The 15,271-nt window shown below is 49.6% G+C and overlaps 1 protein-coding gene across 1 annotated transcript in view; it reads right to left on the bottom strand.

The window, feature by feature from the left end:
- Nucleotides 1-2,049: 2,049 nt before the first annotated feature.
- The window catches only part of PAPPA2 (pappalysin 2), a gene marked incomplete at both ends in the record, with an annotated part of 44,726 nt that continues 31,504 nt past the window's right edge, over nucleotides 2,050-15,271 (bottom strand). The window contains 5 exons of the mRNA XM_010024615.1: nucleotides 2,050-2,121; nucleotides 4,820-4,929; nucleotides 6,040-6,172; nucleotides 6,899-7,067; nucleotides 13,583-13,796. Of these exons, the coding sequence (XP_010022917.1) occupies nucleotides 2,050-2,121; nucleotides 4,820-4,929; nucleotides 6,040-6,172; nucleotides 6,899-7,067; nucleotides 13,583-13,796 (698 nt within the window). The remainder of the gene's footprint in view (nucleotides 2,122-4,819; nucleotides 4,930-6,039; nucleotides 6,173-6,898; nucleotides 7,068-13,582; nucleotides 13,797-15,271) is intronic.

Raw genomic sequence — 15,271 nt, 5'->3', positions numbered from 1 at the left:
GTTATCTGACAAACACTTAGATGACCTGAAGGACTAGAGAGAGAAACAGGATGACATTCACTTGTATAAAATTGAAGGGCAAGCTCTTGTACTTACAGTGAAACATCTGCTGTTAGCTTGGAGCTCATCAGTTGGGAACAAAGGAGGTAGAGAAAGATCTGATCTGGGTGTACTTGCTGACCTCAGGATATCCCTGAGCTGCCAGACTGATGCAACTGCAGAAATAACAGATATAGTCCTGGGTCCTATCAAAAGAGACATCTCCAGTACAAGGAAACTTCGTGCAGGGTTTTGTTGAGACCTCATCTGGAAGAGTATGTACTGCTTAGTCATTGCTGATGAAAGATTAATTGAAAGCAGAGAACACATTAAAAAGTCTACAAGACTTGATGAAGAGCATGGACTCTCCACCTTCTGGTAGGACACTGCAAGATCTTTGCTTGCTTAACCTCCTTTAAGCTAAGACTGCTGTCTAGGATTGTTTTCTAAGAGTAAAAGGGGATGACAAGCATCCAGGAGCAGAAAGAGGTCATGTTGGCCATGAGCATGTTTGGGTGGCTCATAAGAAGACAGTGACCGTTCCTTTGAGATGCTGGGACTTCAGGTAGTTGGTCCCTATCTCTCTCTCTCTCACACACACGCACACAGGTAAACTGGCAGTTTTCACTATCCCCATGGGAACTCTTGCTGAAGACACAGACCCAAGGTGAGGTACATGAGAAGGAAAGGCTGAAGTTGGTCTGGTGTACCTGAGCCTAAGGGAGCATCCTCATGCCTGTGTCTGCTTTCTGTCATGTGAGCTGCACACGAAGGGAAGATGGAGCACCTCATACCCCATCTATTTCTATTTTGGAAGGACCCAGAGAGCACAAAGAGCAGTTACTTCCTTGCTAGTAGGAGAGCACAGACAGGATCACCACAACCATCTGGACTCCTTTTTCATGTAAGCCCATCCACTTCAAACATGTTGCCCCAGAGCTGAGCTAGAAGATGGGGTTTAGAAAGACCTGGAGCTCCCAAAATGCCACAGGATTCATTGCTAAGCTCTCTGCTATCAAACACCTCACTAGCACACAGTATCTCATTCCCCTACCCTTGCAGCCCATGCCTTGCAGTAGACACACACAACACAGCCATTGAGTTTGGGAACTAACTGCTGCACCCTCTGCTGATCATAACATTTCCTTCCTGGGGACGTGCCCCCTGCGACATTGCACTTTTTTCCACACTTCAGTTGACAAAAGCTGAGCTAGGCAGAATCAGTGAGCAAAAGCGATCATTTGCATTAAAATGAGCCCGTTTAAAAAATTATCAGCAAAACCCAAAGCTATTTTTAGTGTGCAAACTTCATTTACATTTTCCTTTTTGGTAAAAATCCCAAATTTTCAGCAGAGAGCGTTCCAAAATACCGTCTCTTTTCCCTTTTATTCTCAATCATAATAACAAGTAGTGCTTGACAAAGACTCCCTATTGTTAATTTCCTTTGTGAACTGACTCCTGGCTGCCTATGATTTTCTCTTGCTTCATTATTCAAAGCAAAATGAGTGGCTAACCAATTTCTGCAAGGAATTCTTTGTCTGCAGATTCTTCGGGAGCAGTTTGTTTTGCATGTACGAGGCTGGAAATCCTAGCTGTTTTGGTTGGACGCGTGAGTCACACAGGGCTTTTCTGGATCCGCGTTACGCTAGAACTGCGGTTCTGGTAAAGGAAATATTCAGGCTTGGAGTCAGCACAAGCTTTTTGGGGATACCCCTTGCCAGTGATATCCTTTTGCTAGAACATTCTTCCCAGCTTGGCCAAGAAGAAGCAGGCTAAGAAGGAAATAGGTTGTTCTGCAGCTTTCGTTCCCCAGCGTCGCCCTGGCTGCAGGAGACCATGCCCAGAGATTTCTTGCTCTGGCCTTTCTGGTCAGCCAGAAAGCCCTGGCCCAGCTCATATGGAGCAAACATGAAGTCAAAACTACCCAGTTTTCTGCTGGAGCATGTCTTCATTGCCAAGAACTCTCCTGCAAGGAGCAGGCAGCCCATGCTGTGGGCAGGGGGGACTTACCTCACATGACTGGATGCAGTGAATGACAGAAGGGTCTGGATACCACCGCAGCCTTCCCGTGCACACAATATGCTGAGGAGGGAAGGAGAAAAGAGCAATTAGGAGAGGTGGCAGAGGAAGACCAACAGCCACCAATGCTTTCTAGAGGTAGAGGTTTTTTCACAACACTGAATTGCTCACTGTGGTGTAGAACAGCAGTGGCACCTCCAGGACCCTCTCCCTGCACCTCTGCCCATCAGGGAAACCCTTTGAAGCCTGTTTTGTTCACCCACAAACCAGATACATTGTTAAAGGCGGACATTAGACAGACGTGTGTAGGTATATGTAGAGGTATGTAGAGGCACAACTGGGAGAAGACAAAGAGAGGTCGTGGGGACCACCAGAGAAGTGAGCTTAGCTAGCTCACAGTGGCTGACTTGGCTAAGAGCTGCTGCTTGAAGGAAGCCATCCAGGGTCATGGCAGGTTGGTGTCTGCCATCGCCCCTTTGCATGATGCTGAATTCACCAGATTCTCAATCATACGGGATGTGGGCTCAGCTACTTCATTGACCCCTGCTCAGGCTCTGAGACCAGGACCCAGGAGGACTCACCTCCCTGGACCTGGCCTGAAGCAGATACACCAGAGTCACGTTTACTTGTGGGGCTGGGGTTATTGCTGGTATTTACGAGACATGAACTCAGCTGTTGCAGCCAAATGGACACAAAAGTAAGACGTGAAGGGCTCAGTTTCTTTGCGCTGGAATTCACCATCCCGCTCATTGAGTAGGGGTTTGTGGGGAGCACTCATTATACAGGGGGAAGAAAAGCCCCACCGCATATGCAATTTCCTCCTTGTTAAAGCTCAGGCAGACTTTGAAATCTGAGGCCCCATAAAACAACGGCTAGCCTGTGAAAGTGTCCTAGGATGCCCTTCACAGCACAGGAGTTGCACAGAGAAGCACATGTGTTTTCTCCTAGCCTCCCATTTGAAATGTACAGCAGCAGGCAGAACGGCTCCAGCGTCCTTGACTGGAATAATATTTGGGGATAGGGCAGCTCTGCCTGTGGAGACCTGCTGCAGGTCTTTCTGCTGCATGTTCAGTTGAGACAGTATTGGGGCTGGTGCAGCATGAGGTCCTGGCCCCCTTCCACCAGTGTAGGGAAGGCAGACCTGGCAGGAGCTGCTGTCAGATGGGGCAGGGGCTGAGGTTGCTGGCTGAGCTAGCCAATTCCTGCTCAGTCCAGAGGATGTTTGCAACCTAATGCTACTGGGGTGTTTCATATGGGGTTGTTGTTCAACTTGAATGCCAGTTTAGCATACTCATATTAGGATACTCATATTCCAGGCTGGAAAATAGGAGCAGAGGGACAAACCTGCTCAGCTGCAGGATGCAATGAATCAGAGCTGAAAACAGAACAGGACCATGCCCTCCACAAGTGGCCCCTGCAGCTCCCTGTGTGGTTCACCCCATCCTCTCCATCACCTTGGAAGCTTGGCAGCTCCCTGGAATAGCAAGTTTTTGGAAGCTTGGAGGAGCTAAGCAGGGAGCAGAGGCAGGAGCCAGGGCAGAGAAGAAAACAAGACGGTGCAGGGAGAGGGCTCCTGGCACGGGGGAGCACTGCTTCTTAAAATAACACCTCCTTTCCCTCCTCCTCCTCTCTGCAAAATGCCTCCCTTGCACGAAAGCCCGCAGCCGTGGTGAAAGGAAGCTGAACGCCACTGCCTTGACAGGCCAAGCCATCTGATCCCTCAAAGGCACGGACTCCTTCCAAGGCTTGTGCTTAACCATCCCACACACCCCAGGCGTCCTCACCCCCCGACAGCGATTCGTTGTGGGTCTGATTCAAGGCAATGTACAGTAGTATCCACAGGCACGATGCTGGGCCTCCTGTGGGTTCCCAGGAGGAGGGGAAAGTGTTTGGATGGGGGCGCAGGCTCCTGGGAAGATTGTTTGTTTTTCTTTGTTCCACCTCCTTCCTTATGCATCTCATTTTATTTTAAGAAATATTACCCCAGCAGAGCTGCTTTTTGGGAAATTTGTGCCGTGAGGATCCAAACTATGTGAGCTATTTGAGCTGATTTTCCTACAAAATGACTAAGAGATGGGGAGGGAAGGCTCCCCAGCTCCAGCAGCGGAAGCAACCAGCCAGCCAGCAGGTCCTGGCAGCCAGAGACACCTTTCAGCTGACGGTGCCCTGCCTCCTCCCTGGCAGGGAGAAGCCTGCCTGGGGTTGCATCTCTGCTGCCAGGTAACTGGGGACCCAGGCTCACACCATGCCTGGGGCAGCCTTTGCTCTCCCCGCACACAGCAGCTTAGCTTGTTTAGACATGCAGCATGTCCTGAAAAATCAGTGGGATTCCTGCATTTAACTTCATTCATTGTGGTATCCTGCAACTCCTTGAAAGCTGGCTTGGGAGCCGATAACTTATGCTGAACTTTGGTACGGAAGAGCAGGAGGCTGTGCAATAGCATCTGCAGGGGAGGGAAGAGGAGAAAGACATGGTGGGAGGGAGGAGCACCTTGGCACTGGAACCTGGTTATGCGGAGCAGCAGGTACCTCCAGAACATGCAGCCTGGGCAGCTCCTTGGAAAGACCCAGCAAAGTGCTCCCAGCAAAGCGCTCCCAGCAAAGAGACCCAGAGCTCACTTTTACTGCTTGTCTTCCCAAGCCTTACCCTTGTTCACCCAAGGCAGAGATTTCAGATAAAAAACATTAGACAGAGAGGAGAGGGGCACCCCTCTATGCTGCCAGCAAACTCCCTCCAAGAGGAATCCACCTTCCTGTTTACCTGGACTCTGGTGGGCTGCAGACGGTGATCCATAGTCTCAGCAGTTATATTTTTGGGCAGTATGACAGGATCGCTGGGAGGTATGACACAAGAGGGTATGCACACAGCACCTGCAGGAGGAGAGAAAGCCTTGAGGACTTCAGGAACGAGGTAATGATGTTTTTCAGGAGGACACCAAACTCATATGTGTAAGCTCCTCACTGAAGGTTAGGGGCTGACATAGAGGAGAACCTCTTCCTCCCAACCTGGGGTGACAATTCCTTCTCCAAATCCTGAACTGTGCAGGAATCTACAGGAGTTATGGCCAGTTCCCTTCTCCCACGTGAGGGGAAAATTTAACACACTCTAACAGACAGATTCAGGCCCTGACGGCAGGACATGGGATCCAGCATCAGAATAAGTCTGTCCTGGGTGCTATGGAATGTTTATTGAAATGCTAAGAAGGCTCTTTCAAAGTTATTTACCATGCTGAATTCCCACTGCCTTCCTATGACCCAGGAAGAAACAAACCCTGCAAAAACCACATTGGAAAACTAGGTGGATCCCAGCCCTAACTCCAGCCTCACATCAGGTCTGTCCAAAGCTGAACCTTTGTGGGCTCTGCCCTGGGACTCCCCTCAGCCTGTTTTGATCAGACCCAGATAAGTGGTGTGTTTGCTTCAGGGTGATACAGGCTTTGTTGAAGCGTCCTGTCCAGCGGGATGCCAGACTGAACATTGCAGCTTTTCCTGAAAGCATGAAGAGACCAAGTCCTGGAGAAAGAAATGGGTGATGTGGTCCCTCATCTGGTGAAAGTGCCCTGTTACACACAACTGGTGTGACTTTTATCTAGGACCTGCCACATTAACTCTGCAAATGTCAGCAGCAGTAGCAAGCAGAGAGACCTCGAGGAGGGTGGAGGGCTAGGGATTGGGAAAGTTACTGCAAAGGGCTGGGTTTACCCTAGAGACAAGTCCCTGCTCCTTCTGAAAAGGGAGAGACTCTTATACCGGAGCTAGCTTTAGCTTTGAGTCTTGCCCATGATTACAACCAGGTCATGCACAAGACTAAAGCCAACCCTGGCTCTGTGTTTAGAAAGATAATGGAAAAGAAAATAGGGTATTTTTCATAGGTTTAGTGGGGATTGGTACAAGAAGAAGAGTCATCATGACCATCAGCTCTGTGGGAAGGCTGAGTCAACATAGAGTTTGGGTTTTGGATTAGCTTTTGTCAGCCCTCACCTATGCCATGCCCCTGCTCGCACTTGTATTCCACGAAATTCAGCTCAGGGGGCGGTGGGCAGGTGCCCTGTAAGCTCTCACACAGTTTGAACTCTTCTGTCCATAAGCCCTCCTTGGTGCAGACGATGGGAACCTGCAAAACAGAGGGAGAGCAGCCAGCTTTACTGCCTGCAGCAGCAGGGCTCACCCTGCCTGGCCACTGCTCACCTCTGAGGGGAGTAAAATGCAAGGGCCCCCCACTCCTGCTGCTGAAGTCCAGAGGGACGTTCTCCAGGGCAGCTGGATTGCAGCAATCTGTTCTAGCCTATATGTGCTTCGCATTATAGACCAGAAAGCAAACTGTCTTTCAGCTGCTGCTGGATCCCACCAGAGGGAATCAACTGCACTTCTGATAAGACCATTCCAGCAGGTTGGATGAGAAATATGGGTGGAAGAGCCTGGCAGGCAGCAGCCTCCATCCCCCAGTAAGCCCTTTGGTTAGCAAGCCTGCTGCAGCAAGGTTGCCCATCATCTCAGGTGAATGCATTCGCAGCAGCTCCCCAGACACGCTGGAAATCCTCTACTTTTGCTTCCCAATCCTTTTGACTCAAGAGAAGCAGACTTGCTTAGGACCACTGCTTTTTGGAAGAGTCACCGGGGAGCAGGAGATCATCCCCAGGTGGTGGTGCACCCTGTGCCATGGCTGGTATCCAGCAAGAAAAGCCTTGGGTTTGCAGGGCAACTGCTGTTTGATGGTACAAGGGGTGGCCAAGCTGCTGTGGGGTCCCTCTGCACAGCAGGACATAGGGAACCCTGCTCTTTCCAGGTGCTCTGCAGCACAGCACTTGGCCGATCTCTGCCTGCCTCCCAAGTCACTCACCTGTTGTTCCTGCGGCTCGCAGTTGAGGATGCACTGGCTGTCCAGCTCGAAGCCCTGAGTGCAGTTGTACATGCCCTCAAAGACAGGAGGGGGGGGCTCACACACCACAGGGATGCAGCGCCCCTCTTCCCACTGCCCGCTCTCCAGGCACTGGACCTTCAGGAACTTCCTGTGGAAGCACAGAAGGGAGAGCCCATGCTCAGCCAGGACCTTTTCTCCTTGCTGGGGAGATTGCACTGATTTAGGAGCACTGGATGCTTTTTCATTGCACTCACCACCCCACCACTCTTCACCTCTCGTGGTGCCCCTAAAGCATCCATCTGCCCCACAGCTTCTATGGGTCCTGCGCTGCTTTGTCCCACCACCAATAGTTACATACTTTGCTGGATAGAGTGAGCCTCCTCCAGTAAATCCTGTTGGCCTGCACCCAGCTACTCCTGAGGCTCCTCTTTGTACTCCATCCAGTTCTGTCAATCCTGCTCTTGACAAGGGTCTGTCATATCCCAGCAGACCAATACCATCCTGGGCTGCTGAAACAGCCCAGGTGCAAGCCACTTGCCAAGAAAATGATGGAAAAGAAAGGAAGTAAAAGTGCAGGAGCAGAGCCCACCAGGTTTTTAGTCTCCTGTCCTTGGCAGCAATAGACACCACATCTTTTATATCGAGGCATCAAAACCCCATGAAGCATCAGGCTGGATGGGATTGCTCTCCCAGAAGAGGAGATGTCACCACAACCCCAGACTTTTAACATACAGGTTTTGACAGTGCTGATGGGCATTACCTGACCCAGTGTTAATTGCTCTGTCCTTAATGACACTTTTCCCCCTGCCCCGATCGTTCTTTGCTAGACAGCCTGCTCCAGCTGCTTGCCCCTGCCCTCTCCCACCACCAGTGCCAGCAGGCAGGGCTCCAGGCAACGAGTTATGAAGTTTATAGCATGCCACAGGTATGTGGAGGGGGGTTTAACTGGGTTAGAGAAACTCCTGTAGGAGACACTAAATTGCCCCTTATTCTGAGTGGCAAAAACATCGCATGGGGCCAGCCGGCTGCCCCCCAACACATGCTGCAGAGTCACGCAGGCCAGAGTGGTGAGGGGACCACATCTTCACCCCACCACCAGACTGGGGCAGGAACTGTTGGCCATCCCCATCATACTTCTGCTGGGAACCCCTAGAAGAGAAATTCGAGAGCTTTTTGCAACATTCTCGTATTTTTAAATATTTGCAGCTCTTAGAGATTGCCCTTCTCCCTTCAGAAATCAGGGATCTTTTTTTGCTAAAGACTATACAGGGGACAGTGGGTTCCTCCTGTGGTAAATGCAGGCTCCAGCAGGTGATGTGGAGGCAGGCAAAGGAGGGGATGCAGCAGATTCCCCAGCACAGAGCTCTGCACATATCTTCCCACTACACCATGTCATATGTAGTAGCCACGGTAGGAGCACCTGACCAGCAAGTCACCCCTAGAGCAGTAGCCTTGAATCAACTGAAGAGAACTGCAACCACCTGTTTTGGGAGGGTGGTGAGGAGCAGCAACTCTGCATCTCATTGCGGGCATCTGTGGGTTTAGCCCACCCCTAATTTAACTTTTGTGGTTGCTTGCCCTTTCCACAGGGATGATGGTCACTGCCTTTTGAAGATATCCCCATCACACCTTGCATCCTCCCATGTCTGAATGCTTTGCTTTTCACACCTTTAAAGGCAAGTGAAGGCACATGCCAAGGGTAGATGTGTTGCGTGTCCAGGTATCCCAGCAGCATTTTCCCCTTCTTGAATTGCCTGGCATGCAGGGTGTGATCCAGCTGCACAACTTGCAGGGGTAAATCACTGGGGCGTAAGCTGATGGCAATAGCAGCAAACTGGTAGTGCAAAGCCTCACTGCAACAGCGATACCTCAAGCACTGAGCAAACTCCTTTACAAACCAGAAGCATCCCAACCACACACTACTTCTCACTCCTCCACTGGCCACCAGGCTATAACTGATGCAGCCACTGCACCTCTCTGTTGCTCCTCCAAATCACATCAGAGGCCCTTTGCCCGGAAGCCACATGAAAACCTGGGTGGAGAAGCTGAGCACAGGGAGGACATGCTGTGGGAGTTGCAGTTTGCACAGGTGCACACTGCGGTTTGCAGCTCCATCATCTTCAGCAGGGCTCCTTGTCTTGATGTGGTGCTGGAGTGACCCCAGCAGGGGCCAGTGCCATGCACGACCTCTCCCATCTCTCCTCAGACCTGCACCCCCTACACGTGTGGGGAGAAACCGCCTTGCTTTGCAGGCTCATCCCACCACCAGCATCCATTCTGGGGAACTTCAAACAGGGCTAACCTGGGCTGACCCCAGGGTAGAAGGTGGCATGCGGACCATTGCCGCATGTACCAAGTGAGCAGTTTATATTAAGGCATGGAGAAGGGAAGAGAGAGCCTTTAGAAAACATACATATATATATATAAACACAACCTCATAGCAGCTTGAAATTTCCAGACCCCCTAACTTCTGATCTGGGCTAGCAGCATTTCTCAAGGATTAACAAAGAAGCGAGGAAAATCATAGTCAAATCTTTCCTCTCGAAACAGGCAAGCAGATGCCTAATGGATAGAGGAGGCAAGGGAGATGTCTGAGGCCAGCCAGGGCTGCATCTGATGTGAAGGCATGAATGCTCACCTGGCTCCAAAAGCTGAGCACGCAGGAGCCTGGCTGAGATCCAGCCACATATTGGGTCAGCCAGTTTGGGGGGGACCAGGTCCTCTGTACAGGAATGGTGATAAATGAGCCTAAAGCCTCATCTCCCATGGCAGGAGACTCACAGCTTCAAAACTAATTGGGGAGAAGGAGGGAGATCTGCCAGCAAATTGGAAGAAAGCAATATGAAAGAAAAGAAAGCTTGCAGGACCTCCACTGCTGTGCTCCAAATGGCCTGGGCAACCTGGGCTGTAAATCTTTATCAGAGAACTGCTAGGTGGAAGTGACACAGGAGTCCACTTGATAGCCTGTGTTTTCTTTACCTGGCTGTTTGGCACTCTCAGTTGTGCTGGTGTTTGCCTTTTATCTGAAAAGGGCCAGGTGTGGGCAAGAGCAGTGACCACCCCACGCCTTTGCACCCACCACAAATATATAGTGGCCTGGTGCCCCACTGAACTCTGATGGCCCTGAGTTAGGCTGTCCTGCTTTGCCCACTGTCATCTTTCCCATGGATTTCCAGCTTCTGGTTGCTAGTCCATTTTCTCCTCCATGTTCTCCTGCCTCCTCTCACTCTTTCATGGTCCCTGTAGTCTTTAAATGGGGAGAAGAGTCAGAGGGGCTGATATCTCCATGGAAGTTCATCAGCGGCCTGTGCTGCCTTGATCTCTGGTCAAAATGCAGGCTGAGACTTTCACAGTTGCGTGAGAAGACCTGGGTGCCCAGTTCTTCTTTGCTAGCAGAAGGGGCTCAACCCCCCACAAAGGCAGCTTTGAGAAGTCAAGATCTCTCTGGGGAATCATCCTGCATTGGGCAAGTGAAACAACCGCTTGGCAGGGTTTGACCTTTTTGGTCACCAAACTAAGAGCATCCTCTCAGCATTAGAATGCTCCTCTAAAGGATGTCCTAGATATTTCTGTTAGTGTTACTGACCTGCTTCAGACGGTACTTCATGGTGGAAGCAACAGCACGGACCACTGAGAGGGTGATGCTTATTTTGTGCAAAGTATCTGACCCCTGACTTTCAGGCCAGCTCTTTTCTATGCTGCAGATATGGACAATGCCAAACTTTGCTCCTTGGCAGTTCATTTCTCTGTATGATCCAGGTGGGTTGGTTCATGCTGCCACTGGACAGATGCTGCCCAGAAACAGAGAGCTCCCACCACACAGCGCAAATGCATACGTTAAGTTCCCCTTGTTACCATTATTTCAGGGTTAGATGTGAAATAGCTTGGCAGCTGGAAACCAGGCTGAAATCAGATTTCCTTCAGGAAGAGTCAAAGCAGCTTTAACCCTCATGTCAGCATTGTCAGTCAGATGATCCTGCCAGCAGAAAAGCAGCAAATCTCTGGCAGGATCTTTATTACACAACCAACAGTTCCTCAAGGATCTCTTGTTGACAAGCAGTGATTTCTGAAGGGCCTTCCCTCAATGAAGTTAATAGATAAAAGCACCTTCTCTGAGGCAACAGATTTCTTTGTCCCCTTTCTCTTAAAATTATGCTATGGGAAATTAATTTCAACTAAGATTGCAGGAGTCTGCTAAGCATCCTTACTACCCCTGCAGAAAAATGCAACTAACAAAATAGAAGTGAGGGAATCACACAAATATCTGTGTCCAAGATCATCTCAGCTTGGATAGAGACAGCTGGACCCCGGCCATGGCTCTGGACTGCATAAATGGGCACTGTAGTCCTACCATGTAAAGAGCAAAACCCTAGGACTTGGGCTCCCAGTCCGGCTGTGATAGCCATGGTGTTTTACAAGGTGCATGAGGGAGAAAGACACTGCAGAAGGCTAATCAAAAAGGCAGCTAGTGAAGTGGTGATGCGGAGCCATGGCTGGGTTTAGTTCCTGCTTGCTCATATTACAGCTTCACTGTCCCTGTCCACAGGAGAAACAGAGCCAACCCTGAGGAAGGTGCCTACAAGCAGTCCCCAAAGGCAATGACAAAGTGTCTTATAACAGAATACACTTCCTCTATCGTTCCCCTCTAAAAAGGCACACACTAGAGCTAGAAGAATAATTTAAAGGGAGCCTGAATATTTTTCTAAAGTTAAGCTACTTAGCTGGCATGCAAACTTCCGTGTTAGCCATGGATCATGCCTTACAATATCCACTGTCCAGTATCCATGGATCATTTGTGCAATACATAGTACACATAAAAAGTCTTGCTTTCTTATGCCCATCAGCACCTGTAGAGCACTAAATCCTTTAGTAAGGCTGGTGCTAGCTGGGCTAATGGACAGCAGGGAGACAACAGATCAAGAACTCAGTTTGCTGAACCCAGAAAGAACCCAGAAAGACTTCAGAAGACCCTCAAACCTGATGTCCAGATCATCAGCAGAGACCCTGCTTGCACACCAGCATATCCAGAATGTGCACCCCACCCATGCTGGCCCCTTCCAGAGCTCTCCATCACCTTAAACAACTTGCTAACTGGCCTGAACAAAGAAAGCAACCTCTTACTCGGGCAGGTCTCATCCTCTGCCTGCCAGGCCTGAAAAACCAGAAGGATTTCCAGCAATCCAGCAACTCACTGCCCTGCTTACTGGCTAGTAGCTACTACTCACTACAAGTGCCAAGAGGTTTGTACTCATGCTGAGTATATATGCAGAGCTCCGGATAAGACTGGACACTGACATTTACACTTCCAAGGAAAGGCTTTTGCTTTGAATCAGACCGCTCACATAGCAGTTAACCTGCACGATAAGAAAGCAGTACATTTTCTATTAAAGTTTTTTTGCTTACCGTAACAGGATTGTTACTCTGCCAAGATGTTAGACAAATTAATAGTAATGACAATAGCAAATTTGAAAATGCTATGTCAACACGCATTGCTATGAAAATGTAAACCGCTTTCCATGGTTTTCCTTGACTTGCCCCACAGGCTGTTCAGACTCATAGATAGGGAAGTTACACACACATCAGAGGAGCCCTGGCAACTCCCAGAGGGCATCCGTTTTACCAGGAGTTGCTGCGGCATGGCTGAGATGGCCTAACATTGCAAGCTGAGTTGATCTGATTGCACACCCAGCGCCTGAAATGCCACAGGCACACAAGCTGCTTTGCAGTTTGCAAAGCAGTCCATGTGACTGTAGCTGTAACCATAATTTGCTCCGCTCCCCTTGGCCCAAGAAATTCTCCTAACACTGTTAAGAGCTGTTTACAGAAACCACTTCCTTCATTACGAGGCAAGAAATTTGGCAACTGCTTCCCAGAGCACAACAACCCTACCCCAGAGCAAAGTAGAGATGAAGTCTGCATCCAATTAAAACTGGAAGGGGGCATTAAACAATTAGCACATAATTACCTGATTTGGGCTACCATCAAGACTCAGGGGAGGACCTGGTCAATGCCAGGAAATCTTTAGTGACCATACCCAATGGGGACTTCAGCTGGAGACATCGCAGGCAAAATGCTACTTTACCCCCCAGTGCCATGATATTGGCTGAGTGCAGGGCTAGTGAATCACCAGGAATTTTTCCCTGAAGAATCGGGAAAAATCTCCAATTGAAATGCCAATGCTTGAGATTAAATTTAGCCAAGATGTGCAGGGGGTAAAATGTTAACTCTGACAAAAGGCACTCATTCATTCTTACTACCACTGCCTTGATCTATGCTTTGTCACTTTTAGGAAAGACAGCAGCTCCAGGAATCTTCCAGCATCTTATTACATCAAATTACCTGAGAGTCTGAAAACATTTCTGTACATGCTTGATTTTCACCAAGGTGCATGGGAAAATTCGCATGCTTTAGGTTAAGGCACTTAAAGTACATGTGTGCAACAGCAGTTTACATCTTGCTTCCACCTGCTTTCACCTTCACTTTCACCTTATCAGGGTGAATACCTCTTGTATTTCATGAAATCTGCATGAGCATAGCAAGCTGCTCTTCCATGTACCTATCACATCAACTCCTCATGACTGCCAGCACACTATAACCTCTCCTTGTTCACACTGGGAAAAGAGGAGGAAGGAAACAGTGATAACAGACCTGCCATAGACTTACTTCTTAGGCTTTCCTGCTGCATTGTCAGCCACATGGTAACCAGGCTTGCACTTGTAGCGACAGACCGAGCCCACGTCGTGGTTCCCCTGCAAGCACTGTGGGACCAGGAGCTTGGCATTGGCCACTGCAGGAGGCGCATCACACTCCAGCTTGCAGTAGGCTTCAGGGAGTGACCAGAGACCATCCTCCAGGCAGGTCAGCCACTGGTTTGTTCCTGACCCCAAAAGAGAAGCAGCATGTTGGGGTTACAGCTGACCCAGGGATGGAGTCCTGATGAGGGAAGCTCAGAGCAACCAGCAGAAGTCCAGTAGATACTGATGCCAAGGCAGGCAACGCATACGAAGACCCAAAACTTTCGCTTAAAATTCCCCTCTCTGGTGATGCCTCAGGATAGCCTTCACTGGGCTGGGGGCTTTTGTGTACAACACCTATCTCTCATATTGTGTTGAGCCCTCCTTCATTCTCCTGATGTGCTTTCTGCAGCTTGCCCTTACCTACCCTTACAAGCTGTCATACCCTGTGCTGCATGTGCAGTGCAAGGGTATGAGAAGTGCCAGGAGGACAGATGTGGGAGCCTTGACTGGTGTGACTGGAAATTCAAACCACCCATTTTTAATGGTTTGGGTTGAGTATTACAGTCCAGCTCTCTGTTGTCCCTCTAGAAAAAAGAGCGTTTGGTAGGCCCAGCTAATGGGTGGCTGAAACTGCACAGCTCTGAGCAGCTGTGGTAAGTGTCCAGGACTGCGTTGCCCACATGGTGTGGATGATACACAGTTCTCTGGGAACTACTGAGCAAGAAAAAAAAGCTGGACTGAAGTGAAAGGGACTCCTCTGAGAGGTTTGGATCAGCAGGTTCTTGGTGCAGCCAGACTGCTCCATGCTTCAGTCAAATGTCTTTTTTTGGGATCACTCCTCTGCCTACAACTGCTCTTGGACCAGGGGCAAGACCATACCTCCACTCAGCGCTTGTGTTCCTGGTGGGCCAGTGCTGCCAAGGGTCATCCTCCACCTCCAAGCACTGTGCAGCTGTGTCATCCTTTCCTTGCCTATTCTTAGCATTTATTAGCCTTGAGAGCCTGCCCGTAAGGATGTGAGCCTTTGGGGAGAACAAGCATCAAGCACGTCTCTACCTCAACAGCTCAGCCGAGTCAGCTGGACCTCTAAGAGTTTACCCTCGTGGCTCAGCAGCCTTGGCCAAGCACCACCAGCCGTTATGTCAGCTGCTGGAACTCACCCAGGGCACTCCACCGAGGAGACGCCTTCCCACCAAGACAGCCCATGGCAAACCTCCTGTTGACTTCAGTGGCAGCAAGAGTGAAAGATCAGATTAAAGCCCTGCCCTCAGCTGACCCATGCAAGGCAACTGGCATTGGTTTGTGCAGCATTTGGGTTGTCATCATTAGCGTGCTACCCCTTGGATCAGCTTACACTGGGGATCTATCGACATCCCCCTGTCATGAAAGAAGACCTTAATTCCCTGCAGGTTTTGTCCTTAGATTTAACTTAAATAAAATAAATGATTTTCATACGTTTCAGCTATAAATGTCTCCATAAAATAGGACACCCATTAAAATGATTTGTTGTATGTGATTGTTCAGAGCAAAGGCGTTGGTGGAAATTCACATAAAATCCCAATGCTTGAAGCTGTCAAGGCAATTACCCCCAAAATCCCATCCAGCTCAGCCTTGT

Source organism: Nestor notabilis, unplaced genomic scaffold, assembly GCF_000696875.1.
Source record: "Nestor notabilis isolate BGI_N333 unplaced genomic scaffold, ASM69687v1 scaffold29441, whole genome shotgun sequence".
Lineage (NCBI taxonomy): Eukaryota > Metazoa > Chordata > Aves > Psittaciformes > Psittacidae > Nestor > Nestor notabilis.
This window is presented reverse-complemented; position numbering and strand designations above follow the sequence as displayed.